This window comes from Tamandua tetradactyla, chromosome 1, assembly GCF_023851605.1.
Source record: "Tamandua tetradactyla isolate mTamTet1 chromosome 1, mTamTet1.pri, whole genome shotgun sequence".
Lineage (NCBI taxonomy): Eukaryota > Metazoa > Chordata > Mammalia > Pilosa > Myrmecophagidae > Tamandua > Tamandua tetradactyla.
In genome coordinates, this window is record NC_135327.1 from 175,562,775 (window position 1) to 175,590,720 (window position 27,946).

At 36.5% G+C, this 27,946-nt stretch overlaps 1 protein-coding gene and 1 long non-coding RNA gene across 8 annotated transcripts in view; one reads left to right on the forward strand and one right to left on the reverse strand.

Moving 5' to 3' along the window:
* EXOC4 (exocyst complex component 4) overlaps positions 1-27,946 on the forward strand; it is a 970,332-nt gene that overhangs the window by 151,225 nt on the left and 791,161 nt on the right. For all 7 annotated transcript variants that reach the window (XM_077136146.1, XM_077136164.1, XM_077136156.1 and 4 more), the window contains exon 7: positions 10,999-11,173. In XM_077136146.1, the coding sequence (XP_076992261.1) occupies positions 10,999-11,173 (175 nt within the window). The remainder of the gene's footprint in view (positions 1-10,998; positions 11,174-27,946) is intronic.
* Positions 1,511-27,726, reverse strand: LOC143663165 (uncharacterized). The gene is made up of 2 exons (XR_013165837.1): positions 27,564-27,726; positions 1,511-1,791 (listed from the first exon to the last, which is right to left on the reverse strand). It is a non-coding gene; the product is annotated as an uncharacterized LOC143663165 (long non-coding RNA).

Below are 27,946 nucleotides of genomic sequence, written 5' to 3' on the forward strand. Positions count from 1 at the left end.
ATTGTTTTGGAAGTATTATTAAAGTTAGCTCTGAATACTTGTATTTTTCAGCTTGTGTAGTTTTTTTTTTGGTTCTCATGTTTAGGTTGATAAGGTTATGTTTTTGAGAGGATAGTTTTGTGTGACTGTTTTTTCATGGGCTTCTAAAATTTGGGGATTATAATCTGTAACACTTATTTCCTTATCATTTATTATCTGTAATCAGATTCCTATCTCTCTCATTTTGCTGGAGCTCATTTTTTCATTCAACATATATGCATTTCTTGCCTAGGATAGTCTGGGCATTATGATAAAAACCAGAATCTATTGATCATGTTCTTTTTTTTTTTTTTTTTTTTTTTTTTTTAAAGGAAAGACAGAGAGAAGGAAGGAAGGATAGAAGGAAGGAAGAGAGGAAGAAAGGGAAACATCTTTTTAAACATTTTCTTGTTTTATTGTATTTTGTTTCTCCGTTTTCGTTACATGGGCTGGGGCCGGGAATCGAACCGAGGTCCTCCGGCATAGCAGGCAAGCACTTTGCCCGCTGAGCCACCGTGGCCCGCCCTGATCATGTTCTTTTACAGTGACATTCATACCTTAATGCATCTGTAGTTTAGAGGATTAGAGACAGGGCCTGGAGAAGAGGACACTAGTTTGGAGGCAGTTTTAATCCACAGAAGAGGAATTGTGGCTTGAATCAAAGAGTGAAAGTGGCAATGCAGTGAAATAGGCCCATCTGAGCACCAGTAAAGAGAGAGAAGTAAAAGGACTTGGTGATTGATTAGATATGAGGGAGGGAGGTTTGTTGGAACAAGTGGTTTGGAGAGGAATATCATGAATTCCATTTAAAATATGCTGTGTTAGAGACTGACAGTGCAGGGGAACCATCTGACCAGAAGATATGTTTGGGAATCATTGGCAGATAGATAGTTGAAGGTGTGGTGGTAAATGAACTCACTTAATGAGAAAGTGGTCTCACTTAGAGAGAGTCTAAGGATTGAGAAGAAGCCATTGGTTGAGGAACAGACTGAGGAAAAGGTATGAGAAGGAACAACCGGAAAGGTAGAAGAAAAGCAGGAGATTATCAGGTTGTGATGCTAGTGGCGCACAATCTTTCAATGAAGAACTAACCAATAGAATCAAAGGTTGCAGTTTTTTGAATAAAGATTGAAGAGTGTCTAATGAATGAGTGAAAATATTATTTGAGACTTTTGCAAGAGCTGCTTTAGTAGAGTACTGGGGAGGAAAACTGGTTTGCACTGAGAAAGTAGAGGCAGTATAGACAATTCTTTTGACACTCATTCCAGCCTTGGTTTCCTTAGCATTGTGCGGTAGTAATCTTTCTTTGGCATCTTTTCTTAAATTATGTATTTTTCCTAAAACCCTGAATAGAGACATTTCCCCAAGGTAAGTCCCTCATTCTCTCCTTATCTCCAAGCATTAGTTTCCTTGTCTATAAAAGGGGGATAAAAGTAGTATCTTCCTCATAGAGTTCTCTTGAGGATTAAATTAGATAATCTAAGTGAAGCACTTATCACAGTGCTTGGTTTATTACCAGTAATTGTTAAAGAATAACTGTTAGAGGTGTTGCCGTCATTCTTGTCATCATTGTTGTTGTCTTCACCATCACCGTCACCTTACTTTTGACTTGCTTTTGCAGAGATAGTCTCCATTATGGCAGCGTTAGTTGTCAGCCCCATGCAGATGAACCTAGATCTGTGTCTCTAAGAACTGGACTTCTGTTAATACTGCAGTTTTACATTGCGCATTCTTTTTATTCATGAACTCAGTCACTATTTTGGTTTGGTAAATCTGCGGAAATGCAATATACCAGAAATGTGTTGGCTTTTTTTTTTAATCTTTCAATACAATTTTATAGAGATATAGGTCATACACCATATAATCCATTGAAAATATACAATCAGTTGCTCACACTTTCATCATACAGTTGTACATTCATTATCACAATTAATTTTAGGACATTGTCATTACTCCAAAAAAGAAATAAGCATAAAAAAGAAAACACAAAACATCCTGTATTCCTTATCTCCCCCATTATTATCATTTTTTAAAATTTAGTTTAATTTTTTATTTTTGTCTTAATTTTATTACTCATCTAACCCATACACTGGATAAAGAGATGCCATGCACAATGTTTTACGATCAAACAGTCCTGTGATAAAATCTATGTAATTTTATAATCATTATCAAAGATCAAGTCTAATGGATTACCATTCAACAATTTCAGGTATTTCATTCTAGCTATTCTAATACACTAGAAACTAAAAAAGAGATTTCTGTATAGTGAGTATACATAATCATTTATTAAATCCTAATTTCTAAGTTATATCTCCTCCTTTTCCTTTGATCATTCTCTCAGTCTTCAGTGATATCTGGGCAATGGTCATTTTATCATCTTAATGCTGGAAAGGGGTGTTAACCTTGTGGGGTAGGGGAATGAAACTGGTTGATGTTCTTGGAGAGTCTGTTACCTCTGGGTTTCAAGGCTTATCTGGCATGGGAACAATCTGAAGGCCTTAAGTTTCTTAAAAAATAAACTTACAAAGAAAACTTTTATGGCATTTTAAATAGAGCCCAGGTTATTGTTTAGGATTTTCAGGAATTCTATTGCTTTGGGCTTGGCAAACTGTGGCAATTTTGCAATATCTGGCTGAAGCTTGCATAAGAGTAATTTCTAGAATAACCTCTTTGACTTTATTTGAAATCTCTTAGCCACTAAAACTTTGTTTCTTCTCTTTTCCCTCTTTTGATCAAGAAGACTTTTCTCAAGCCCACAATGCCAAGGTCAGGCTCATCCTTGGGAATCATGTTCCATGTTGCCAGGGAGATTTACATCCCTGGGCGTCATGTTCCATGTAGTGGGGCGTGGGAGGGCAGTGAGTTTATTTGCGGAGTTGGCTTAGAGAGAGGCCACGTTTGAGCGACAAAAGAGGTTCTCTGGGGGTGATTCTTAGGCATAATTATAAGTTGGTTTAGCTTTGCCTTTGTAGAAATGTTTCATAAGGACAAGCCTCAACATGAAGTGCTTGATTTATTGAATTGGTAATCCTTAGTGTTTAAGAGAATATCAGGAATTTCCCAGGTGGGGAAGTTTAATAGTCCCACATCTTTCCCCAGTTCATCAAGGAAACTTTGTAAAGTTTTATTTTTTGCCCAAAATACTCCGAATGTATCAAGGATAATACATTAGCTTGTACAGAATAGCAAGATCTCATTCCCTATTATAGATTCTATATATTTATGTTGTTTAAATAAACTGACCAGACATGTTAAATTAGTGTGCTACAGAAAATTTAAATTTTGGACCAAATAAACATCTCTTTGTTTGACCTTACATAGAAATTGAGGTTTTAAAATACAGACAATATCATCTTTTACCCTGTATTCTGATTTACTTTAGTCCTAGCCATTTCATTCATATCTCTAATTGAAATCTGATCTCCTGTTCAGCTTCTTTGACAGTTGCTGTATGAAGTAATACTGACTTTCAGAGCTGCAGAGCAGAACTCTAACTCTGAGTTTCAGGTGTCACGCAGATATCCAAAGTTCCAAGGAAGTACCAGGTTATAGAGGAAGAGTACAGCATCTCAGGATTTATAAATAAGTTAACAGGAATAGATGTGATTTCTGTAAGAGCTACAACCTAGGAAACTTTATAGTGGGTTGGCTTTTAACAATAGGGATTTATTAACTTAAAATTTACAGTTCTTAGGCAGTGAAAATGTCTAACTCAAGGCATCAACAGGATGATACCTGTACTCTGAAGACAGTCTGCTGGCATTTGGGTCTCCTCTGTGACATGTCAAGGCATAAGGCAACAATCCAAGTTTCATTGCTTTCAGCTTCTGTCTTTCTTAGCTTCCCTGGGCTCTTCTCTATGAGCTTTTCTTAATTTCATCTCTTTGCTTCTGTATGTATTTTATCCTCTTATAAAAGATCCAGTAGAATGATTAAGACCCACCTTGAATGGGCTGGGTCACCTCTCAAATGAAATCAAAGGGTTCCATCCACAAGAGGTCTACACGCACAGGAATGGATTAAAAGAACGTGGCTTTTTCTGGGGTACATAACGACTTCAGACTACCACTGTCACCCAAAAGATTTGACTGAATGTATTTTCCATTCTGAGCATGGGTCATTTGTTGGGGAATGGGTGTGGTTACAAAGAAGCATAAGATGGCGCCTCTTCCTTACTTATTCTGTGAATTAGGCTTCTTTTGGTTATAAGTACAGAAATCCAACTCCAACTAATGTAATAAAAAAGGGGACTTTATTGAAATGATACTGGTGAATATCTTATGGAATACAAGCAGGAATTTACCAACCAAACTCTGGGTAAGACAGAGATACACCTGGGTCTTGGGAACATTTGAAGTTACCTCCTATCTCTCTTTATTTCCTTCTAGGCTGTACGATTAAAGGTACAGAAAACAACTTGCTGTTGCTTTTAGTTTTACAAAGTGCTTTTTCAAAAATTTTCTCACCATCAATTTGGGATTAGGAAATTGTATATGAAGAAATTTGTGATTGAGAAACTTGAGAATCAAAAAAGTCACCTGGTGTATTGAAAGTCCCATGGCAATTTGACAGGTAGCTGATATTCAAATATAGGTTTCTAATACCAGTGCTTTATTACCATACCACATTTCTGTGACTCTAGAAATCACCTGTGGGTATGTGTGTGTGTGTATGTTTGTGTAAGAGTGTGTTTTTTTTTCTGAAGGTTAGAAATTACAATTAAGTGAAATTGTAATTTCTGTGACTCTCAGACCTCTTCCTGTAAGAGCCTTTTTCTAATTCAGTTCAATTTAAGGAATTATCTAGTAACTTAATGATCCTGGCTGTTCTTTTTTGCCTTTTGGATCAGTGGTGAAAATCTTTAGTCTAACAGGATTCAGGCAGCTGAGTTAACCACAATGTAATGTTTTAATTTCTTTTTAAATTATTTAATAATTTTAAAGGGAAGTAAGGTGGGGAATGATTTTAGTTTGTGTTTTTAGGTCATCCTTTGATATGTCCGCTACCAAAGGCGAGTGTTTTTCTCACTCTTGTGTTGTATGGGCAATAGTTGAATATGAACACATTTATTTCTGGTAGCTTTAAATTGAGCTAGACTAGTACAGGTTTATGTCTTGCCATGTGAATAATTCCTAATCTCTCTTATTCTTTGATGTACCAGGGGAATGTCATCGTCCTTATCATTTTTTCTTTAAGGGAATTGTACATGTTAGTGAGGAATGGCATGCCTTTGAAAAGTAAATGGTTGACTTTGTTCGTTGTTGTTGTTTTTTTTTCTTTCTTTTTAGTATTTCATTTCTCATCCTGCTGCTGAGTTCACCTTCCAATGCTCCACTGAAATTGTTCTTCCAAGGTCATTTAGAACCTCTCTGTTGTAAATTTCTTTGTCTTTACCTTACCTGACCTCTCTGTAGCTAGCCTTTGACTGTTGATGTTCTCTTCTCCCTTGACTTCTAAAATTTTCCCTCATGGTTTCCTTCTTTTTCCCTAGCTTCTTAACCATTCTTTAAATGCCGTAGTTTCTTGGAGTGTTGACTTTAGAGCTTGCTTTTCTTACTCTGCATATTCTTCCTGAGTGAGCTCATCCTCTCGAATACTTCACTTTTAAAATTTCCAATGTTAGTCCCTTTCCTTAATTCCAGATTTGAATAGCCAAGTACTTAAGGACATAACACCTTTTCAACTTAACACATCCATATTTAAACCCACCATCTATCCTCCCAAAGTACCTCTTTAATTCTCTATATAGAAAGGGAATCATTGTCTTCCGAGTTGTTCAAGCCAGAAACCAGACAAAAGAATTTCAGACCCCTCCCTATTTTAATACTGTACCTTCACCTCTATTATAATTTGATCCATTTCATAATTTGATCTTTCCAGCAGCTCTTTGAGACTTCCAGACCAGGCATTATTACTTTCATTTTGCAGTTTAGGACTCTTAGTGAAGTTGAGAGATTTTTTCCATAATCAGTGCTGGGAAAAAATGCACATCTTTTGTTTTTTACATATGTTATGTAAAGAAAAAAATGCAAATGAATCAAAAGAGAAAAGTTAATACCCTCCTGGTGGAAAAAATTCAAAGGTATCATCTTTCATGATGCTTCAGGTTTTGAGATGCTGGGTACCTTTGTTCACTGTTCTATATAGTCTCTCTTCGCTGTGGAGGGGATATTGGACCTTCACTGTCCCCATACAGAGCCACAGCTACTGTTTTTTTTTTTTTTTAATTTTTATTTGAACAGCTTTATTGAATTATAAATCATATATCATACAATTCAAACATTTAAAGTGTACAATTTAGTGATTGTTAGTATATTCACAGGGTGTGCAAACATTACCACTAATTCGAGATCATTTTTGTCCCCTCTAAAAGGAATCCCATATTCATTAGCAGTCAACCCTCACCTCCATTCTAAGTGGCCACTAATCTACTTTCTGTCTATAAATTTTCCTTTTCTGATCATTTCATGTAAGTGGAATCATATAATATATCTTCTTTTGTGATTAGTTTATTTTACTTATGCACTGTTTTCAATGTTCATTCATGTTGTAGCAGTATCAAAACTTCATTCATTTTTATTGCCCAATAATGTTCCTTTGTTTAGTTATACTGCATTTTGTTTATCCATTCATCCGTTGATGGACATTTGTTTACAAGTCTGTGTGGACATATGTCTTTAATACTCTTGAATTAAAATAGTAGAATTGCTGGGTCATATGGGAACTCTATGTTTAACCTTTTGAGAAACTGCCAGACTGTTTTTCAAAGTGGCTGCACCATTTATATTCCCACTAGCAGTGTATAATAAGGCACCAATTTTTCTGTATCCTAGCCAACACTTGTTATTGTCTGTATTTTGTAATTATACCCGTCCTTTTGTGTGTGAAGTGGTAACTCTGTGCGGTTTTGGTGTCCATTTCTCTGATGGCTAATGATGTTGAGCATCTTTTTATGTCTACTTTCATCATTCATAAATCTTCTTTGGAAAAATATATATTCAAATCCATTGCTCTTTCTTAAATTTGGTAGTTTGTGTTTTTATTTCTGAGTTATATATAAAACATTTCATATGTTCTACGTATGAGTCCTTTATCAGATAAATGATTTGCAAATATTTTCTTGCGTTTTGTGGTTGCCTACACTTTTTTGATGATATCATTTGCAGCACAAAAGTTTTTAATTTTGATGTTGCAGGGTTTTATTAATATTGCCAAGATCATTTTTGAAATGGATGGTTAACTCAAACTGGGCAGTGCTGCAGATAGAGTCCACCCATTTCTGACCTGCTAGCTACTATTATACGTTCATTCTTTTCTTCCCCAGTGTTCTACTTTGCAAACTTCTGGAATGCGATATACCAGAAACAGAATGGCTTTTCAAGAAGGGAACCTGTTAAGTTGCAAGTAGTTCTAAGGCCGTGAAAATGTCCAAATTAAGGCAATGCTATGTAAGTGTCCACATTAAGGCACCAACAAGAGGTTACCTTCACTCAAGAAAGGCCTATGAAGTTCACGTTTCTCTCAGCTGGAAGGGCACGTGGCGAAGTCTGCTAGCTTTTTCTCCTGGCTTTTTGTTTCATGAAGCCCCCCTGGGTGCATTTTCCTTCTTCATCTCCAAAAGTCTCTGGCTGCATGGGCTCTAAAGCTTTTTTTGAAATGGTTTCCTCTTAAAGGTTGCTTAAGCAACCCCACCTTGAATGGGTGGAGACACATCTCCATGGAAACCATCTGTTTTAGTTTGTAAGCTGCCTGAATGTGATATACCAAGAATGGAACAGCTTTTAAAAAGGGAAATTAATTAAGTTGCAAGTTTATAATTCTAAAGCTGTGAAAATGTCCACATTAAATCTAGGCTGTGGAAATTTTCAATCTAAGGCATCCAGGGAAAGATATGTTGGTTCAGGAAGGCCAGTGACATTCAGGGTTTCTCTTTCATCTGGAAAGGCACTTGGTGAACATGGTGACGACTGCTGGTTTTCTCTCCAGACTTCTTGTTTCATGATGCTCTCCTGGGGACATCTCCAAAGGTCTCTGGCTGTGAGGGCTTTCCCGGTTCTCATGGCTCTGTCCAAAATGCTTCCTCTTTTAAAGGATTCCAGTAAACTAATCAAGACCCACTTGCAATGGACAGAATCACATCTTCTAATCAAAGCTTAATACCCACAATTGGGTAAGTCACATCTCTGTGAAGATACTCTAATCAAGTTTCCAACGTATAGTGCTGAATAGGGATTAAAAGAAACGGTTGCTTCCACAAGATGGATCAGAATTAAAACATGGCTTTTCTAGTGTACATAATCCTTTCAAACCAGCACACCATCTAATCAAAAGTTACCACCCACAGTTGGGTGGGTCACATCTCCATGGGAACAATAAAAAAGCTCCCACCTAGTAGTATTGAAGAAGGATTAAAGGACTTGGCTTTTCTAGAGTATGCCGCAGATGTAAACTGGCATACCCAGGTAGCCTGTCTTGTGGCTATGATTCCCACACTGTAGGAATGTGCCTAACTTGGCCTTGAGTCTTCAGGACTGGCAGAGGCTGGCACTGTGTTGACCTTTCAAAGGAGTACTATTTTCATGATGTGAGCTGATACCATGCATCTCATCTTACATCTCAGTTCCCCACTGACCTCTTTTTTAAACGGAGCTCTGCCCATGATCGCTGAGCCCCTTTTGTTTTACAAACCTACCCTTTACTGACAGTGAGGAGTGTGTAGTTCTGGAGCTCAGTGGCCCCGGAGATGGCCAGGCAGCAGCACTACTCCATTCCGAGGAGCACCTTGTCTGCTAGAGTTTCTTGCATTATTGCTGGTCTGTAGAACTCTACCTAGAGGGCTTCTGCATGTCATGGATCAATATGATGTTTTCAAATGTTGGGCTATAGTATGAGGTTATTAAGTTTTAGTTTTGCCAGGTTAGGGCATTTGGCAACAAAGCTACCATCATGATATAAAATAACTGAGATTTTCCTACCCAAGATAATTAAAAAATGTAAAATTAAATAAATTTACCCTTTTGAAAAATCAGCATATGGTTCTTATTTTTCTGCATGCCACTGAAAAACACATTCGGTCTGTGGATTGATATTTAGAGTCATACGCTTACATATGCAATATATATTTTCATTTGAAAGGCAGAAACATCACTTAATCAGTTGTTTACTCTGTGTGATGTTAAATACAATTTTATACAGATTGTTTTTCTTTATTAAATTAACTATTTAAGATGTTGTGTGTAGACACATCTTCCTGTACTTTGTATCTTTCCCTGCTGATATTTGAGTAGTCTCTAGTAGCACAGATGAGAATGAAGAATTATTTTAGGTACAAGTGTATATAAATATGAACTGACCTTTAAAGGTAAAGAACACTTGTCATTTAGAGTGGTAGAATGGTTCCTATTTACAGATACAATTTGTATTTCTAGATTATATATGTATATCTTAGACTGTAAGTACTACATAAATTTCTATTGATTCTTTGTCATCTAAATTACAATGTCAAATAGATATTAAGATTTTAGCATAAGATAAAATGGGCTGTCACATTGGCACATTAATTATAATAATTGGGCAGTAAAGAAGCCATAGGAATAGATAATATGCTGTACATTTTAATGAGATTGTAGTTATGACCTCTTATTTATGGTAATAAAATCTTGTTAATTGACATTGCTGACAAGCTCTTTTGCTTTCCTTTTCTACTATTCAAGTTAGTTCTGAAATCTTTTTAGGAGCTATGCACCAAGAGCCACAAAATATATAAAGTTCACATTCCAAAATTTTCTGTACTTGTTTATGATATGCAAATATATTCATTCAACAAATATTTGCTGATCACTGTTCTAAGTGCTCTGAAGTATACATAATTTGTAGAGTAGTGCCTACACTGAAAAAGCAATACTGGAGAAGGAGGATAAAATATATAGAATACATAGAAATAAATATTGCCCAAATTCAAAGCCACATGACATAATTTTCTTAAAAGTTGGATAAAATATAATTTCAGGCGGTACAAGGATAGCTCAGTGTTGGAATCTTGCCTGTCATGCTGGAGATGGGGGTTTGATTCCCAGAGCCTGTACATGCCAAAAAAAAAAAAAGAAAAATATATACTATATAATTTTGGGAGAAGAAAATAAGATTCCAGGCCTGGGTGCGCAATAATTCTTTAAGGCTCAGTAGTAGGGGTATTGCTTTGTACTTGTGACATAAATCTTTGAGCCATCTCTAAATACACATCTCCATTCCAGAACTGTAGTGAGAGATAGGTGACTAAATACACTGTTACAGAAATCAAGTTTGTTCTAGGCTCAGCTCCCTTGCAACCTCATTTTGTGTCCTTGAGTATATAAAATCAATGTAATAATATGTGACCAGCATATTTTACCATGATAAATGAGATAATGTGGATATCTGAGGTGCTCCCTGTGGTGAGAGTCAGACTTCCTGGCAGGTGTGTATATATTTTTTTCCCCAGGCGACTTAGGCCATGCATTTGAATTGTAGTAAGCACAGCTTTCCGTGACTGAAAGGATTAGTACCCGTACCAAAGTGTTCAATTTATTGCCAGGGAGTAGCACATTCTATGTAACATTTGAACTGTTGTCTGAAAAATTGCTTCTATTTCTGGGAGAAACTGCCTATATGAATACAGAGTAGTCGTATTGTAGTTCACTGAAATATGTTTAAAAGGAAACAAATATTGATAGAGCTGGTATTGCCAGTCTTGGTGCTTTACAGTTAGTTTTTAAATTCTTTCATCATTTCCATTTTATGACAGAGGAAACTAAGGCTCAGATAAGTTAAGAAAGGTTACTTAAACACTATTTAAAATAAAATCTGTTGAGATCTAACAATCGTGCTCTTTATGTTATGGTATGCTACTTAGCTTTAATTTGATCTTCTTAGAGGTCACTGTAAACCATCTGTGTGTGTGTAAAATTTGTCTATCTGTTATATTTTTGTTTTTATCAATAGGTTACTTCTAGAATTGCTGGAGTTACTGTTTGACAAGTTTAATGCTGTAGCCACTGCACACTATGTGGTACTGGGATATCTGCAGCAGACTGTTGTACCTGCACTGACTCAGCAGGAAGATATTAAATTGTATGATATGGCAGATGTGTGGGTGAAGATCCAAGATGTTTTGCAGGTAAAGTCCTCTTATAAAGGATGTCATCTTGATTCTGAATAACAGTTTAGAAAAATAATCAGCTATCTAAAATTTTACCTTGAGAACCAAAACAAGTTGAGAAAGTAATTTTCCTGTGGAAAGGCAATGCAGCTGATATTATGAATATCTATCATCTTCAAAACACCTTTAAATGAACTGTTTTGTAAATATTAAATATAGGAAAAAAAATCTCAATATATAATTACCTATGAAATACAGTATCTGGTTTGTGTCTTGTAGTGTACTTTAAACCTGTGGAATTAGTCATGTATTAAGATATTAAATATTAAAATGTTTTTAAGCACTATTTTACAAACACGTATTTACCTTAATTTTATTGACCATTTTCCTACAGTCACCTTTTGCATATTGAGTTAAATGACAGGTCAACAGCTTATTTTGAGTGTTAAGAATAAATATGTAAGGTACAAATATATCACTGATTAATTTGTCGTAGATTGAACAAATGATATTGTTTGATATGTTGCTCCTTTGATAATATTTAGAAATTATATTTTATTTCTCTCCATGTGCCAGGAAAATATATTTGATTTGGGCAATGAAAATTTGAAATGCAATTAAGAGTTAGCTGAAACAAGTTTGGCATAGCTAAGTAGAAGTGAGGTAGTTAACTAGTATCTACAAATATAAAAAAAGTTAAGTATAATGAGACATTGAAAAATATCACTATGTAGAAATGAAATTATTTGCATGGCAAATAGTAGTCTTTGCAAGAGAAAATATATCCTGAATATAAATTATAGTTATTTCTGAGAGAATAGGCAAAATCCTTATGGATTGAATGATTGATTTTTGACTGTTCATTCATTATTAGGCTTTTTTTTTTCCATGCTGTCTGAGTGATTTACTGATGATTCAATAGAAAGAATATGTGTTGAAACTACATTCCCTGAGTTCTTTTTAAAACTGTTCTGTTAACCATGTGTCTGCAGTAGTGCTTGGTGAATATTTATGTTTTGAATAAAATATTTGTTACTTTTAGCCTGGTTATTTAACTTCTTTGTATCTTGGTTTGCTAATCTGTCTAATGGAAATATTATTTGCTTTTCACATTATGTGCTTATTTTAAATGTGGAATGAGATCATGGATTTTCAGGTTATTTCAAAAATATTATTAGGTGTTTCTGGTTCTGGCTTTGATGAAGTTACTTACTGCTATAAGCAACTATAAAACTAGATTGGTATATGAAACATCTGTTTTCAGACAGTACAGGGCTGTGGTCCTTGAGAGAAGGGCAACACATGAGGTGAGTTTCACATTCATTCCAGCTTACTGTTGGGACATGTTCAGAAAGGCCTAGGAAGTGAAGCCTAAACAGAGAGCAGTGGTCTCTCTGGGCAGAAGAAGCAGAAATAAGAGTTTGGGGCTGCAGAGGTAGCTAGAATTTATGGATCAGGATATTAGAGAGATGGAATTGCATGCAGTAGGAGTCCTAGAAATTTGCAAAGAGTCCCATTAAGCTTTTGGTCAAATACTAAACTGTGCATGCTATAAGGCCTGGTAGAAAAGAGCTGCTGGGGAACCATGAGCTAAATTGAGATTCCAGAAGTTGCATAATGCTGAGAGATGTCTGAGTTCAGACTAACCAATGTGAAGAGAAATCGCTGAACATCCTGTGCTTTCAGTTGTAACCTCTGAGAGATCATGCCTATAAATAGGGTCCTAGAGCTGTTAGTCCTAGAAGAATGGTTACTCTGTATTCCTCATAACAAAGTCCTAAACAAGGTCTCTCTGTTACCAACCTGAAAAATTAACTGCCTGCCAGAACAAAACTCCACTGTAAAACTGTATACTGTAGTGTAATCCAGATAATCATCTACAATGTTGAGCATACAATTTTTCTACTTGTGAAAAGGCAGAAAAATTTGACTTGTAAGTAGAAGAAACTGGCCAGTAGAAATGAATGTGTGAAATGAAAATTTCTCTAAATGAATTTATTAGCAGGTTCCATTTTGTAGAAGAAAGGGTCGGTGAACTTGAACATAGATCAGTATAAATCTAAACCAAAGCCCTGGGAGAAGGAAATAGACTGAAGAGTAACTCAACAGAGCTTCATTGTCCTATAGGAAAATAAGAAGTCTAACATTTGGGTAGTTACAGGTCCCGAAGGAGAGAGGGCAGAGAAATTGAGCAGAAAACATATTGGAAGAAAGAATGACCAAAAATTTCCAAATTTGTTGAAAAACATAACCCATAGACCCAAGAAGCTTAAAAAGTTCCAAGTAAGATCAACACAAAGAAGACCACACCCCAGGGTAGCTTTGTCATGTCCCTGAAAACCAGAGAGAAAGAAAAATGTTTAAGAGTAATCAGAGGAAAAAAGACACATTTTCCCATAGGGAAATAGTGCTAAGAATTATTACTGAATTCTCATCAGAAACAATGTGAGCCAAGAAAAAATATGCCATCTCTAAAGTGCTAGAAAAAAGCATAAACTGTTAATCTAAAATTTTGTATCAACCAAAAATATCCTTTGAAATAACAATAGAGACATTTCCAGATGAACAGAAGCTGAAAGAATTTGTAACTACACTTCAAGAAATGTTATAGGAAGTTTTACAAGCTGAAGGAAAATGAAACAGTTGATAACTCAGACCAACAGAAAAAAGTAAAGAGGGCCAGTAATGGCATATGTGTGATGAAAACAAAATATTACATCTTCATTTCTTAATTTCGTTAAAATGTAATTGTTTAAAGCAGAAATAATAATAATAAAGATGGGTTTTATAGTATATTTGGAAGTAAAATCTGTGATAATAATAGCACAAAAGATGTGACCAGGTTAAATGAAACTGTAGTGTTGTAAGGTTTTTATATAATAAAAGAAGTAGTGTAATTTTCCAGGTAGACTGTGGTAAATTAAGAGCATTTTAATCCCTAGACCAACCAATAAAATTGTATTATAGTTGTATAGCTAAAAATCTCATGGGGGGATAAAATTGGATACATATTTGATAAATCCAAATGAAAGCAGGAAAGGAATTAAAAGAACAAAGAAAAGATGGAACAAATAGAAAATAGCAAAGTGTTAGATTTATACCAACTAGATTATTAATTACATTAAATGTAAATGGACTGAAACCTCCAATTAAAAGGTAGAGATTATCTGGTTGATTTTTTTAAAATGTAAGACACAACCATGATATTTACAACAGATATATTTTTATTAATTTTTTATTTTGAAATAATTTTAGACTCCCTGTAGTTTTAAGTATAAGAATAGTATAAAAAGCATCCATAAACCTCTTTATCTAAATGAGCTCTTGTTAACATTATACCACTTTATCATCTGTTTTCTCTCTTTACCTACCTATTTATCAATTTACGTGTCAATTTTTTCCTGAAAAATTTGAGTAAAATTTTCTAATCTGCCTTTGTATTCTGTTTTTTTATTTTTTTAAATTCAGTTAACCAAATAATGTCCTATGTAGCAGCTTTTTACCTGCATAAGAGAATCCAGTCTAGGCTCAGTTACTGCATTTATTTTTTGTGTTTCTTAAGATTGTTTTAAGCTCAATTTTTCCACAGCATTCCTTTTTCTTTTATGACAGTGATAATTTTGAAGACTACAACCTCCCTTTTTAGTACAAATTCTTCATTTTAAGTTTAAAAGACATACTTTAAATATGAAGATTAAAGTTAAAAGTATGAGGATAGAGATAAACCATGAAATACGAATGAAAATAACCAGCATCACACATAGTGAACATTTTACAATATCTAATATCAATTGGAATTATTTGTATCTTACTACTTTTGACATATAAAACTTTAGTACATCAAACTCTAGAAAGTTTTTTATGGACTATGTAATCTTACCTTGGCAAGATTATGCAGTACTTATGAATAAGTTTTTACAATCTCTTGTCTAAGTTGCATTAATGTTCTAAATTCTTTACTTTAAATCTATTACCATCCTATTTATACTATCATGAATTAATTTTGGTTATGAACAAAGAGAGATATAATACCTTTCTTAAAATTATTTACTGAATGTCTGGTTATCTGGATTTGTCAGATGTATGTAATTTGTTTTGGAGAAAACAGAGCCCATTGTTTCATAAATGACTGTAATAAACTAAGTAGCTATGAGTTCTAGTAGACATTTGTTTTGGTTGGTGAAACTGCCAGATCGCAATGGAATTACTTTTAAAAAGGGAATTTAATAAATTGCAAGTTTATAGTTCTCTGTCTATGAAAATGTCCAAACTAAGGCATCCAGGGAAAGATACCTTAATTCGAGGAAGGCCAATGGGTCTGGAACACCTCTGTCAGCTTGGAGGTCACATGGCTGGCATCTCCTGGTCCTTTAGTCCTGGGCTCTTTTGCTTTCAGCTTCTGTTTGTGTGGGGGTTCCTCACTTTGCTTCTCTGGGGCTGGCTTTCATCTCTTGGTTTCCCTTGGCTTTTTCCAGGTTCTGGCTTGCTGACCATCTCAGCTGGGCTCCAAGTATCTCCAGACGTCTGTGTCTCTGTTCCCTGACAGGCAGCTCTGCTCTGAAGTTTGTCGGCTCTGTCATTTCTGTCTTTTCTCCAAAATGTTTCCTCTTTCAAAGGATTTCATTAAACTAATCAAGAGTCACCTAGAATTGGGTGGAATCACATCTCTTTCTAATCAGAGATCACACCCACAATTGGGTGTGTCACATCTCCATGGAGAAAAATGAATCAAAAGATTCCAACCTACATATTAAATCAGGATTTAGAGTAATGGCTGCTATCTACAAGATTGAATCAGGATTAAAACATGGCTTTTCTGGTGCACATAACACTTTCAAACTGGCACATTCCACCCTCTGGACCCCCAAAAAGACATGTTTTTTCCACATGCAAATTGCATTCACTCCATCACAGTATCAAAAAAACCTTAAACCATTTCAGTAACAATGCAAATACAAGTTTAAAGCCAGTATAAAATCTCATCAAAGTCAGGTACAGGCATAGTCTGTTCTAAGACAAATATTCTCTTCTGGCTCTGGACTGTAAGACTCAGAACAAGTTATCTGCCTCCAAATACAAAAGAGGGACAGTCATAGAATATATGTTTCCATTGCCATAGGGAGAAATCAAAAGATAAATGGGAGTCAGCAGACCCAAGCAGTTCTAAAACCTGCAGGGCAAACTCCATTGGATTTCAAAGTCTGAGAGTCATTTACTTCCAGAGCTTTAGAAAGCAGCAGTCCCACACTTTCCAAGGGCCTACACAGTGGCTTTGCTGTCTCCAAACACTGGAGTTGTTGCAATCTTAGGGAACATTGAGGAGACTGCCTATTTTTCAGCTCCACCTTCTCCAAGCTTCAGAGCAGCACCCAAGATCTCTGCCATCTCTGGAGCACATGCTCAAGCCCTCCAGAACAATGTGGTGGCAGCCAGGCTCTCTCCAATCCCCAAGGAATGTGCTCCACCCCTCTCCAAGGCCTGAGGCAGCATAATTCTTCCCGAGCAACGAGATGGAAGGCACCCCCTTTGCCTTCTGTTTGAGCTTACCCTCGTCAAATGTTTGCGTGGGTCTGCTCTCCTGGCCTGAGGTTTCTTGGCTTCAGATCTTAGCTTCCATGGTTCTGCCTCTGAAGTTATTTTTTCTTCAATTTGTCCCTTTAAGTCCAGACTGGCAATGGTTCCATTTATACAGGTCCTGCAGTACTCTTACTTGTTTTCTATGTAGTAGGCAGGGATCATGCCCATCAGATAATAGGACTTTCCATAAATCCTTTCTAGATAACTCAATCTCCAATCCTGGCCTTTTCTGAATTGGCTGACTGCTTTCATGTTTGCTTAAATCTATATGTGGGTTCCTATTCACTGGGGTCTCACTTTCTGGAAGCCCAGAATTTTCCAAAACACCAGTTTCTGTTTTCTTTGTAGCCAAGAGTACAGTTCTGATCTTTTCTCTTTCCTCTCACATTTTACTATAAGCTTCAAGGATTAGCCAGACTGTATTTTCTACATTTAGTTGGTAAATTTCTTTTGCTAAATATCCAAGTTTATTACTCTCAAATTCTCCCTTTGATCTACAAAGAATTCCTATTCATCATTTCTGTTTAAAGCCTCATCAGAGGTATCTTTATTGTTTTTTGTTTTTATTTTTGCATGGGCAGGCACCAGAAATTGAACCCAGGTCTCCAGCATAGCAGGTGAGAACTCTGCCTGCTGAGCCACCGTGGCCCACCCCAGAGGTATCTGTAGAGTCCACATTTCTACCCACAGTCTCTTCAAAGTATTATAGGTCTTCTGTATCAAGTATATCACAGTTGATATAATCTTCTCCTTATCCATTTAAAAATGTTTTCTAACATTCTTGTATTTGCAAACCACAGCAGCACCCTACCTCTGGTACCAAAACCTGTTCTGGTTTGTTAAGCTGCTGGATTGTAATATACCAGAAATGGAATGGCTTTTAAAAAGGGAATTTGATTAGTTACAAGTTTATATGTCTCAGTCTATGAAAATGTCCAAACTAAGGCATCCAGGGAAAGATACCTTAATTCAAGAAAGGCAATGGGTGTGAAACACCTCTGTTTGCTGGGAGGTCATGTGACTGGCATCTCCTGGTCCCTTGTTCCTGGGATCTATTGCTTTCAGCCTCTGTTCCTGTGGGGGTACCTCACTTTGCTTTCTGGGCTGGCTCTTAGCTTTTCTTGACTCTCTCCAGGTTCTGCCTTACTGAACATCTCATGATGACATCTGCTGGGCTCTAAGCATCTCCAAACATCTGTGTCTCTGTTCTCCAAGTGTTGATATCTGTGTCAGCTCTCTGCCTATTAACTCTGTCTTTTCTGACTCTCTCCAAAATGTCTCCTTTTTTAAAGGATTCCAGTAAACTAATCAAGGCCTACCTGGAATGGATGGTGTCACATCTCCATCTAATCAAAGGTCACATCCACAGTTCGGTGTGTCTCATCTCCGTGGAGAAAATTTAATCATAAGATTCCAACTTACGCTATTGAATCAGGATTAAAAGAAATGGCTGCTCTTACAAGATGGGATCAGGATTAAATCATGGCTTTTTTTTTTCTGGTACATAATACGTTCAAACCAGCACAACGTTTAACAGTAGAAATGCAAAATGATTAAAAGTGTGTTTCTGCCTTATTTAAATGAGTTTTATCTTTCACACGTGTGATTTCAAATGAGTGATTTGGGGAGCCTATCTTCATATTATGGAATGACTTTTTAAACTATTTTATTGAGATTTAACTTATTATTATACCATGTAGTACATTATTTTAAAGTAAAGTTTAGTGTGTATATATAAAAAAGATACATATATATACATATATATATGTATATATATGTGCCACCATCACCATATGGAATTTTATTGCATTTTCATCACTCCCCAAAGAAACCATTAGCAGTCACTCCCCTTTCCACCTCTCTGTTCCCCTCCGCACAGCCACTAGGTCTAGGCTACCACAAATCTTTACATCACTTATTTTTATCATGGATCAATTGTTTTCATTCTCTTCGTTTTCTACAGCATTGGTCCTTGGAAATTTTAGTTTAAGAGAAAGTAGTCAAAATGTTGTTAAGACACTAAAAATGTCTGAATTTCATGTCAGTGTCTCTGTAACTTGTATTCCCCTAATCATATACTTGACAATACTGTTGCTATGTCATATTAATGCATGCATATATCATTATCATAAGTTATTTTATAAGTAAAGAACATAAAACTGATTTAATAATGTAAGGTGAGAAGTCTAACTTAGCGAAATATTTGATGTATTATGTTTAATTGGGTTAAGGTCAAGGTATGAACCATTTTTTGTCTTTTTCCTCTCTTTTACTTTTTTTCATTCCCTCCCTCCCTTACTTATCCACTTTTCTGCCCCCATCTTTTTTTTCTTTAATACATGTTTTGGGAGAATTACTTTAATAAAGACTTGAATTAATTTGTGTTGGATTATTTCTTAACTACCAATTCTAATTCATCTTTATTATTAATCCTTAGGTTTGAGGATAAAGCATTTCTTGATGAAAGGTTCACCTTGATACTTAAAAATTGTTTTTAGATTTCAGTCTATTTCAGTTCCTTCAAGGTTCTTTCAGACCACACGTTACTGAATAACATTAAGGTATATATGCATTAATAATCTAAATGTGTGATGAAACAGACATACTAATTCAATAGCATTGCTAAATATAAGAATGATTGTTGGCACAATGTATCCTGCATTCATTCAGAGACATGATGAATGGACCAAGATAAGATTTCAGGGTTGATGATGAGCTTATCCTTGGAGGATTTATAGAGGTAAGGGAGATGGAGAATAGCACTTCAAATAGTAGAATGTCAAATAAGATACTATTGGTAGGGGGCACAAAGTGAATAAATAGACAGGATATTCAGGGATCAATAATAAAAAGAATGTCATACCTGTAACTGAGGGTTCATTTAATGGTCTAGAAGATGAGCTTGGATAGATAGATTTGGGTCAGTTAGTGGAAGCCCTTTAATAATATCTAATGGGTTTCTGATTGATTCTTAGACTAATGGTTTCGCAATTCCTAGCCCTATACCAAACCACTTGAATGAGAATTGCTGTGGATAAGGTGTGTATTCTGTGTTTTTAATCTGCTAAGGTGATTCTAATGTATTGATTTAGGATCCTGTATTTTATTTTATTTATTTTTTACATGGACAGGCACCAGGAAACAAACCTGGGTCTCAGGCATGACAGGCGAGAAATCTGCCTGCTGAGCCACCATGGCCTGCTCGATGGATCCTGTATTTTAGAACCATTGCTTTGAGCCATAGGTTTTCAAAAGTGTTTCCTGGATCAACAGTATTAGCATTACTAATATAAAATGCAAATTCAGATCAATTGAATTTGGAACTGGGGTGGGACTCTAGAGTCTGTGTTTTTGCAACTCTTCTTGTGGTTCTTAAGTGTACCAAAGTCTAAGGACTTTGCTTTAGATAATATCGGGCCATTGGGGATTTTGATTAAGGGTACTATGTCATGAAGGAGGATTAATGTGGTAACATTGTAAAGGACTGAACCAAGAGGGTCACGCCTAAGGCAGGGAAACTGTTGTGTATTTCATATTACTTGAAATATTGTCTAATTAGTGAAAGAAGCAGGAAGGACTTTCTTGGACAATGGTAAAAGAATGCAAGAAAGAGAAACACGGATGTACAAATCTTTTTGGATCCTTTTAGAAAATCTAAACAATGATACCATTGACCTTTTTAGTGTTTCTAACAGTGATTGACTCTGAAGTTATTGTACTAGATACTGGGGAATAGAGGTGAACAAAAGATAGTGTTAGAGAACTCACTCTGGTGAAGTGAGGGGGAGCCTGTAAACATGTAAGTCTTTCCATTAAATTCCTGTTAGTAATCTGGCTCAGGTGGTAATACATGAGAGCCCTGACTAGGAAATATTTCATATGTGCCTGCATGGAGGCCTTAGGAAAGAAGATTTTAGTTTTACATGTAGTGGTTTATGCATAGGGCCAATTTAGTTTTCACCTGTTTGTTGGAGGAATGTTCTTTAGGTTAAAATCATTTTTGAAGAACAACATAATTGAGAACAATAGACGCCTGTAGATAAGCAGGTAACAGCATGAAGGAGGGAGATGGGATAACCTGACGAATGGTGTTGCATGTGCTTTGAGTTCAGATTTCAATGTTTCTTTGAATGGAAAACATTTCTTACTGGAACACTGATATATTCTTTTGCACACTAAATCTTAGAAAAGAGAATTTTTTTTATCTTTTAAAGATTTTAACAGTTTTTCTGTACTGGAACGCGGGCTTTCCTTGGCAGGCAGAATCCATTGTTTAGTTGGAAGGCTCATTTATCTCAGGATGTTTGTGTCTTGAGACAGTCAGTAAGGAGACAGGGCTAAAGCTATCATAGTAACAGGATGTCAGGGCTTTCTCTTGGTGTCAGCCCTGTGCCACACACCATTACACTGCTTTTTCAGTTTTACACTCTTTTTGAAGCTGTGATAATAGAAATACATGTTTTTGCCCTTCTGAACAGCAGCACCTTCCAAAATGTCACCTACTTGGTGACATGCGTGCCATACTGTTGGCTGTGCATTTTCAAGTGTATAAGACTGAGGTACATTAGAAACACAAAATATTCCATTTCTTTCTGAATTAGATCTAATTAGAAGGATCTATTAGATATCTATATCCTTCTAATAGAATGATCACTTTAAACATCCTGTCCTCCAATTGTTATGAATCTGAAAAAAATCTCATTTTTTCATATCTTGTTTAAAAATAAAATGTCCATTTAGTCATTGTTGACTTAAGTTCGTACCTTTCATTGTACGAAGCAGTGCTCTACAGAGGGAGGCAGTAGGTTCTAATACACTGTCTGCCACTGACAGTGACACCCTGAACAAGTCACTTCACTTTTTGTGCCTTGATTTCTTTTTCTATAGATTAAGAGGTAGAATGTAAAGTCATTAAATAAATGTTTTAAGTAGTGTTAAGATTAACCTCCTGCAGAAAGAACTTGAAGATAACTTGAAGTTATCTATGAAGAAAATTCATAGATATTATTGGTACTGATCTATGACGTGGAGGTGATTTTCTAGGAGACAGATGCAATTTCTATTTTGAATCCAGGGTTGAAACTAGGTTATTCTTAGGTTTTGTTGCATTTGATATTTCAGTTAGCTGAGGATTCCATACCTTTAAAGTAAAATGAGGTTTTTTTTTTTCCATCTGTATACCAGGTCAGGTAACTTTTGAGAACATTCTTGCAACAATAGTTTTTCTTCATTTCTTGGTCTTTAAAAAACTTTTTTTTATGGCCTCTATTTTGGTTGCCAAACTAAAGTCATGTTTTTATCTAGGTTGTTGAGTCCCTGTTAAGTGCTTGCTCCTAGGACTTTTGTTCTTTCTTGTCAATGAATAGTTGCCACCCAGTGAACAGAATTATATTTGAGAATTAAGTTAAAAATCTCCCTTTAAATTGAGGTCAGTTTCTGTAGCACCAGTTCTTTCCATGTCTTGTTTCATGTTCACCAGCAGTGAACATGAGCAGGAACTGATTGCATCTGTGCTTGTTAGAAAGAATTACATACCCCAGAAAAGCCATATTTTAATCCTGACCCAACCTTGTCAGAAGCTTGATTGGGTTATATCTGCTGTTTGTGGCTCTGCCCATTCCAGGTGGGTCTTGATTAGCTTACTGAACTCCTTTAAAAGAGGAAGCATTTTGGAGAAAGCTTGAGAATGATGACAGAGCCAGGCAGAGCCACGAGATCTGTGAGAACCACGAGAGCCCATGCAACCAGAGACCTTTTAGATGAAGAAGGTAAATGCCCTTCTTCAAGATAAACAAGATATCTGGAGCGAAAGCTAGCAGATGTTTCCAATTTTTGCCATGTGCCTTTCTAGTTGAGAGAGAAACCCTCAACTTCATTGGCCTTTCTTGAGTGAAGGTAACCACTTAATTGGACATTTCTGTAGACTTGGTTTAATTTGGACAATTTTCACAGCCTAGAACTGTAAACTTGCAACTTAATAAATTCCCCCTTCTAAAAACCATTCTGTTTTTGGTATATTGCATTCTGTCAGCTAGCAAACTAGAATAGCATCCTAGATCCCTCTGGCTCCAAGTGTCAGCCAGATATAGCAAATGTACAAATCAAAGTACTAGGCTGTTTAATGCCCAGTGAAGCCTGATGTAACTATCATGAATATCTTAATATAGTGGGCCAAACTTCAGCAAATTATAGCTTGAAAGAGATATCCTACAGTAGGCAGCTTTAGTGGAAAGTCTGTTCTCCTTAAATGTCTAGTTACTCAAAGTTGGTTTTCCTTGTGCCTGAGGACATGAAGGTAGAAATGACAGGTCTTTTTCCAACCCACCACCTCCTGTTTTGGCTGAGATTTGAGAGGATGAACTATTAAAAACAAAGTGCCTATCAGACTTTCTGTTGCTCTAAGTGATCTTATGAAGGCTGTGTATTTATCAGTTTGATGCATCCAGGCCAAAGCAAGGGGGTTGCTAGGTTCTATGAAGCCATAATAAGTAGTGGGGATTAAGGTAAGAGGTGAAACAGTATGACATAAAGAGCATCATTATATGCTTTGAGTGAAATTAAAGGAATTGACATGGTCTTCACTGCCAAACTCTTGTCTACCTGAGATAATTTTATAGCAACAATAATATTATTTTCCTGAGTTGGTTGTGCTTCAGTTTAAAAATGTTTTTTTTTCCCTCTTAAGCCTGTTCTAATTGTGGAAGCGATGCACAACTATGTGTGAATTCTTGAATATATGTGTAGTGATAATTATTTTAATTTGGTTATCTATTGCTACATTCTAAATTATTCAGAAACTCATTTGTTCACAAGTGGAGCTAAGCTTGGCAGTGCTTTACATGACATCAGCTAGGATTTCAAACTTGGTTACAACAGCAAGGGCTTGGGCTGTGTTACAAGGTCCAGGAAGTCTTCACTTGCATCTGGCATCTTAGTGCTTCTCCACCTGGCTTCTCTCTCTCTTTCTCTTTCCATAAGACCTTGCAGCATGGTGGTCTCAGAGTAGTTGGGCTTCTTACATAGTAGCTCATTTCCAGTAGGGAGGATTCTGTGAGGCAAGGCAGAGGCTAGAGATCTTTAAAGATCAAGCCTTTGACATTACCTGATGACACATCTGCTGTTTCTGTTGGTTAAAAGAGCCAGCCTAGATTTAAGTGGAGGGAAAATAGTGTCTATTCACTGAGAAGAGTAGCAAATAATTTGTTGATTTCTTCGCTCCACCGCAATTATTTTGGGTTTATAAATTTGCCTTTATAGGTACACCAGAGTCAAGTACTTGCATGGGGTTATTGTTGCTGGGTCTTTGTTGGAAGAGAAAGGTCAACATTTTACTCTTATCTACTGCTCCTAATTAGTTAGAGAATATCTAAATGATTACCAGGCTCAGCAAATGTTACCAGTTTAGTCACATTAAAACAAAGACCATTAAAGATGCATTTGGGAAAATACAAGTCTTACAGAGACCTGCTTTGTTCAAGTGAATTTATTAAAATTCGTAGAGTACATTCAGTATTTATCTGTCACTTTAGACTCAGGCACTTTATTAACTCCTTTGGTCTTTCTCTTGTTGCCATTTACAGTATCGTCTCTCATTTTAGAGGGAAACTGAGATGTGAGTATTAAATCATGTTTTAGACACCAAAGAGTCAAGCATAAAATTCAATATAGGCTAAAATTTTTTTTTATTTTATTTTTAAAGTCTAGTAAAAAATCTTTTTGATTTTTTTGACTTGTAAGTCTAGTTTATACTTGTTACATTGACATTTAACTTGAGATGCTGTGATATTCTTTTAGTTGAAATTATTTTAATTCACTTATTTTAAAAATATTTTTTATTGTGAAATATAAAATATATACAAAGAAAAAGCAGTAAGTTTCAAATACACTCAGCAAGTAGTTACAGAACAACTTTCAGAGTTTTTTATGGGTTACCATGCCAGTATTTCAGATTTTTCCTGCTGGCTGCTCCAGAACACTAGAAGATAGACAGAATATCAGTATAGTGATTCAGCAATCATACCCATTTGTTACATCCTATTTTCTCTATTATAACTCCTCCTTCTCCTTTGAGCCTTCTCGCAGTCTATAGGGATCTTTAGGCAATGTGCATTCTGACTTTTTCATGTTGAGAAGGAGTGTTGACAGTAAAGGATAGGGGGGTGTAATTAGCTGATAATCTTGGAGAGGCTGTTGCCTCAGGGTTTCAGGATTTGTCTGGCCTAAGAACCCTCTGGAAATTGTAGGTTCCAGTAAAGCTAATTTACTGCATGGAACTTTCAGTTTGAGCTCTAGGTGTTCTTAAGATTTAACAGGAGTGCTGTTGAGTGGGGTTTAGCAATCCATGGCAGTTAGTACTATCTAACTGAGGCTTGCATAGGAATAACCTCCAGAATAGCCTTTTGACTGTGTTTTATCTCTTTTAGCCACTGATGCCTTTTTTTTTTTCACATGGGCAGGCACCGGGAATCGAACCCGGGTCCTCTGGCATGGCAGGCAAGCATTCTTGCCTGCTGAGCCACCGTGGCCTGCTCCACTGATGCCTTTTTTAATTAGAATTCTTTTCCCCATTTTTGTCAGGAAGGCATTGTTGATCTCACAATGCCAGGGCCAAACTCATCCCTAAGAGTCATTGTCAGGGAAACTTTTATCCCTGAATGTCATGTCCCACATAACAGAGAGGGTAATGATTTTCCTTGCAGAGCTAGGCTTAGAAAGAGAGAGGCTACATCTGAGCAACAAAAGAGGTTTCCTGGAAACAACTCTTTGAATTTGTTAATAGGTAATCTTAGCTTCTCCACTACAGAATTAAATTTCTTAAGGGCAAGCCTCAAAATCAAGGGCTTGGCCTATTTTCTTGGGAGTCCCCAGTGGTTGAGAGGGTACCTGGGGTTTCCCAGATGGGAAAGTTAAATAGTTTCATATAAATACATCTTTTTTTCCCCCTTCCTTCAGATCCTCAGGGAACTCTACCAGTACTTTTTTTTGTTTACTTCTTTGTTTTTGCCTTTTTTCTAGCAATACTTTTAAATTATCAGCCCATCATAGTCTGAGATATATCCTGGTATTACATTAAGGTATACAGAATTACAAGGCCTTGTTTCTGTTCTGGACTCCAGGAGTTGGGTTTTTTTTTTTAAAAAATGAGCTGTCTAGACTAGTTGGTTTAGATTTTGTGTTAAACAGAAAATTTAGGTTCTAGACATAATAAACCTTTCTGCCTTTGGTTTCATACAGTAGGTGAAGGTCTAGAATACATACACTATCATCTTTTACCCTGTATTCTCATTTACCTTACGTTCAGCCAGATTGGCTTCATTTTATCATAATTGAGGCCTGATCTCTTTTTCAGTTATGATGACTGCTATTATATATAGCTATGCTAACTTTCAGGGCCACAGCACTCCATTTTTGAGTCTTAGGTGTCACAGAGTTAGTCAGAGTTCCAGGGAAATGCCAGCTCATATACACACAGGTCAGTGTCTCAGAATCTAGAAATATACTTACAACTTCCAAGTAAGTGTGGCTACTATAAGGGCTTGTAGTCTAGGCTCCAATTTTATTATTTTTTTAAAAATAAAGTAACACAAACATTAACATATGATTATTCCGTTCTACATATATAATCAGTAATTCACAATATCGTCATATAGATTCATCATCATGATCATTTCTTAGAACATTTGCATCAATTCAGAAAAAGAAATGAAAAGACAACAGAAAAGAATTCATACATACCATACCCCTTACCTTTCCCCTTCACTGATCACTAGCATTTCAATCTACTAAATTTATTTTAACATTTGTTCCCCCTATTATTTATTTATTTTTAATCCATATGTTCTACTTGTCCACCGATAAGGTAGACAAAAGGAGCATCAGGCACAAGGCTCTCACAACCACACAGTCACACTGCAACATCCATATCATCATACAATTATCTTCAAGAAACATGGCCACCAGAACACAGCTCCACCTTTTCAGGCAGTTCCCTCCAGTCTCTCCATTATAACTTGACTAACAAGGTGATACGTATTTAATGCATAAGAATAACTTCCAGGATAGCTTCTTGACTCTGGAATCTCTCAGCCACTGACATTTTATTTTGTCTCATTTCACTCTTCCCCCTTTTGGTTGAGAAGACTTTCTCAATCCCTTGATGCTGAGTTCCAGCTCATTCTAGGATTTCTGTCCCATGTTGCGAGGGCAGTTCACACCCCTGGGAGTCATGTCCCACTTAGAGAGGGGGAGGGCAGTGAGTTTGCTTGCTGTGTCAGCTGAGAGAGAGCGGCCACATGTGAGCAATGGAAGAGGTTCTCTTGGGGGCGACTCTTAGGCCTAATTTTAAGTAGGCATAGCGTATCCTTTGCGGGATTAATTTTCATATGAACAAACCTCAAGATTGCAGACTCAGCCTATTGCTTTTGCTGTCCAGAATTCTCCACTTGGGGAAGTTTCCAATTTTCTTATAAGCATTTTCTGAAAGAGACCTTAGCATACTTGTTCTTTTTTTTCTGTCGTATTTTGCACAACACATTGTCTCCAAGGTTTATTCAGTTTACTGCCTGCCTCTCGATTCCTTCCTTTTTGTAGCCACACCATATCCCATCACGTAAACGTTATCAAAGTTTGCCATTCTGCTTCTCAGTTGTTTTACTCTTTGGCTCCCCCATCTATTGGGCATTCATGGCTAATGTCCAAAATAAACAAAGAATGTCCTATAGTATCTTGGTTGTATAATCAGCAGCATTCTAATTTTAAACAATTTTCATTGGTCCATAGCAACAAAGAACCAATAAATACAGCGTCACCAAATATCAAATCAAAACTATACCTTATTGGTGGAATGCAGAGCCCAACCCTGGGTGTCCTCACCACTCAGGGGGCCCTGGGGCCAATTCACACAGGTGACCTTGTAGTAGATCTGGGCAGTATTCTGGCACTCTGAGTAGGAGTACTCCAAGGTGACCATCTCCAGCATGCATATCCTGAAGGTATAGATGTCCACTGACTCATAATGCTCTTAGTACATCACAGGTGCCATAAACTTAGGGGTACCTGTTGCAGGGGTGGTGGAGCAGGAGACATGGTGCTTGATCCTTAGGTCCAGGAGCCCCTTTCCATCACATAGAGCCCACACCCACCTCCCATGGCTCCTGCCCTGGCAAATGCCCAGCTTGGCTCTCAGGGTAGTGAGCCTGAGCAAGAGGCCACTGG